Source organism: Dendroctonus ponderosae, unplaced genomic scaffold (assembly GCF_020466585.1).
Source record: "Dendroctonus ponderosae isolate FM_Combo_2020 unplaced genomic scaffold, Dpon_F_20191213v2 Dpon_F_20191213_9, whole genome shotgun sequence".
NCBI lineage: Eukaryota > Metazoa > Arthropoda > Insecta > Coleoptera > Curculionidae > Dendroctonus > Dendroctonus ponderosae.
Genome location: NW_026019116.1, coordinates 8,272,021 through 8,274,150, shown reverse-complemented (window position 1 = coordinate 8,274,150; position 2,130 = coordinate 8,272,021). Strand labels below are relative to the sequence as shown.

The following is a 2,130-nucleotide window of genomic DNA, read 5'->3' as shown; positions in this document are numbered from 1 at the left end:
AAATTTTGAACAAAAATATGAATATCTGAGTGTCTTTACTCATAGTTACAGGAAAAATTGTCCAGCATACGAAAACGAGAGATCGAGGACCGGGAAGAACAACTGAGGCTCGCCAGACTTTGAACTGACCAGACCAGACAGATATGTAAATATTAATTGAATAAGCAGCTGGAGCTGACTGCCCCAAGCAATCGCGAAGAATGCGTATGATAAATTGATGGTTTATAAAAATGTTAGTGGTGTGAAGCTAAATTTGTCAGCGCAGAGGTCGAATGTTGTTGCCATTCCAAAGTATCCACTCTTGAACTTTCCGAACAAAGCACTTACACTTGGAAACACGAATGCGAATCGGAAAAGCTAAACACGCGTCCATCATAGCGAATCTATTTTAATCGGCATGAAAAATAAACGGGTAATAGCAAAAAGATATTTTCCAAGAGCTCGCACATTCAATCCCGTTTGATACCATTCTAGTGCATTTTAAAATAAATTAGCGAAGGCCGCGTTCAAGTTATTTCATTGTTTTCGCTTCAAACCAAAATGTTGGCAGTTTTCTCAAAAAATGCTTGAATTCAAGAAGTTTTAGATTTGCGTGGTTTTTTTGAGTTGCAAAATCCACTTGAACATGACGCTGCTTTTTCCGAAGTTTATCAAGAACCATTCGAGCCAGATAATTCGTTTTGGCATCGTTGGATAGAGAATTGAAAAGTCGATTCAGTCGTAACAACATGAGTGAGAAAATTCTAGTAGTTTTGACACAGAAAGTGAAATTTAAATATCAGACACTTAGGAGCAAGATTATGCCAACATTTCTTGGATCCGCCCTTGACTACCACGCAAGTAAAAAAACCATATTCCTTCGATTTAATTCGAAATCAGTTTACCGAAGTTACGATAAATTTTACAACGCTTCCCGTCTTAAATCTCGAAATGTGGAAATGTTGATAATAAATTATCCGATTCCACTGAGCCAACGTAAAACCCTTATTGATTGGACAAGTGTTTAAACAAGATGATATATAGCGCCGTAATGAACAATTCCAAATGGTTCTTAAAAATAGCCGACAATCTCAGCGGTAGTTTAACGACAAAGAACATTTGCTCAACGATGACCCAGTAAAACCTAACGCATAGTCCCTAATGAGAGTTCGCACGCGTTGAAAAACTTTTGAACTAGCGATCATAATTTACTGTTTTTTTTCGACAGCTGCAAACCTTTTGCCCAATTATGCCCCAAATTGGTTCAATTTGCTTCCAAAACGATGATATCTTTCAAAATAATGAATGCATCAATTTCACTCGGAAATTCGGTCACTCAGGAAAAACAAGCGTCCGTTTCTCGTGACCCGCCAATAAAAAACAAAAATATTCCTACACGTAACATAAACAAATATGTGTATCATGCGGTCATTTAATCTGATAGCGACAAACACATCGAGGTGTAAATAAATAAGAAATCATGCCAATTTTTTTCACTTTTATCGGACGGCTACGTGCCAAGGAAGGCGCGTTTCAACTAGGATTTAGGCACGCCAAGAAAATGATTGGTTCCCAACAAAGTTATACAACAAAACATTGTAGATTAAAACATTAAGACTCCGATCAACTACTGAAGCGATAAAAATTACCTTTGGAGGTAAAACTGAAGCTCCGCAACCTGTAGCTGTCCTCATCGTCCTCTCCTTCAGTGTTGCTATGACTGGCCGCAGCTTTCCTCGATTCGGGCACGTCCAAGAAAGCTGTGGATTTCCGCTGGTAAACCGATGTGCCTCTTCTTTGAGATCCTTTTCTTCGTATGTTGGGCGAAATGTCTGGGGTTGAGTCTTCGGTCAGTTTTGGCTCGCTGTTTGATTGAGCTTTGTCAGCGTGAACTGCGGCAAATCAATGACAAAACTCAGATTATCTCAGATTAATATGCAGTTTTATTCTGTATATTTTCGATTCCTGTCGCGCCTTTCTAAGCTATTTAAACTTTCATCCAAACAACTAAAAAGAATGAAGTTTCGAAGAATCAAACTATCTATACAAATCAAATTGATGCCTGAGTTTCAGTCATTTATTATCTCTATTTATCAATCAAAATACGTTTCGGTGTATTTTTCCACCATCATCAGTTTTTATGTGTAGCGT

The 2,130-nt window shown here is 38.0% G+C and overlaps 1 protein-coding gene and 1 long non-coding RNA gene across 2 annotated transcripts in view; both read right to left on the bottom strand.

Moving 5' to 3' along the window:
* Positions 1-502, bottom strand: part of LOC125505647 — a 1,307-nt gene extending 805 nt beyond the window's left edge. Inside the window, exon 1 of the long non-coding RNA XR_007282315.1 lies at positions 50-502. This is a non-coding gene — a long non-coding RNA (uncharacterized LOC125505647). The remainder of the gene's footprint in view (positions 1-49) is intronic.
* The window catches only part of LOC109538906 (GTP-binding protein REM 1), a gene marked incomplete at its 3' end in the record, with an annotated part of 17,839 nt that overhangs the window by 15,180 nt on the left and 529 nt on the right, over positions 1-2,130 (bottom strand). The window contains 1 exon segment of the mRNA XM_048669863.1: positions 1,629-1,871. Within this exon segment, the coding sequence (XP_048525820.1) occupies positions 1,629-1,871 (243 nt within the window).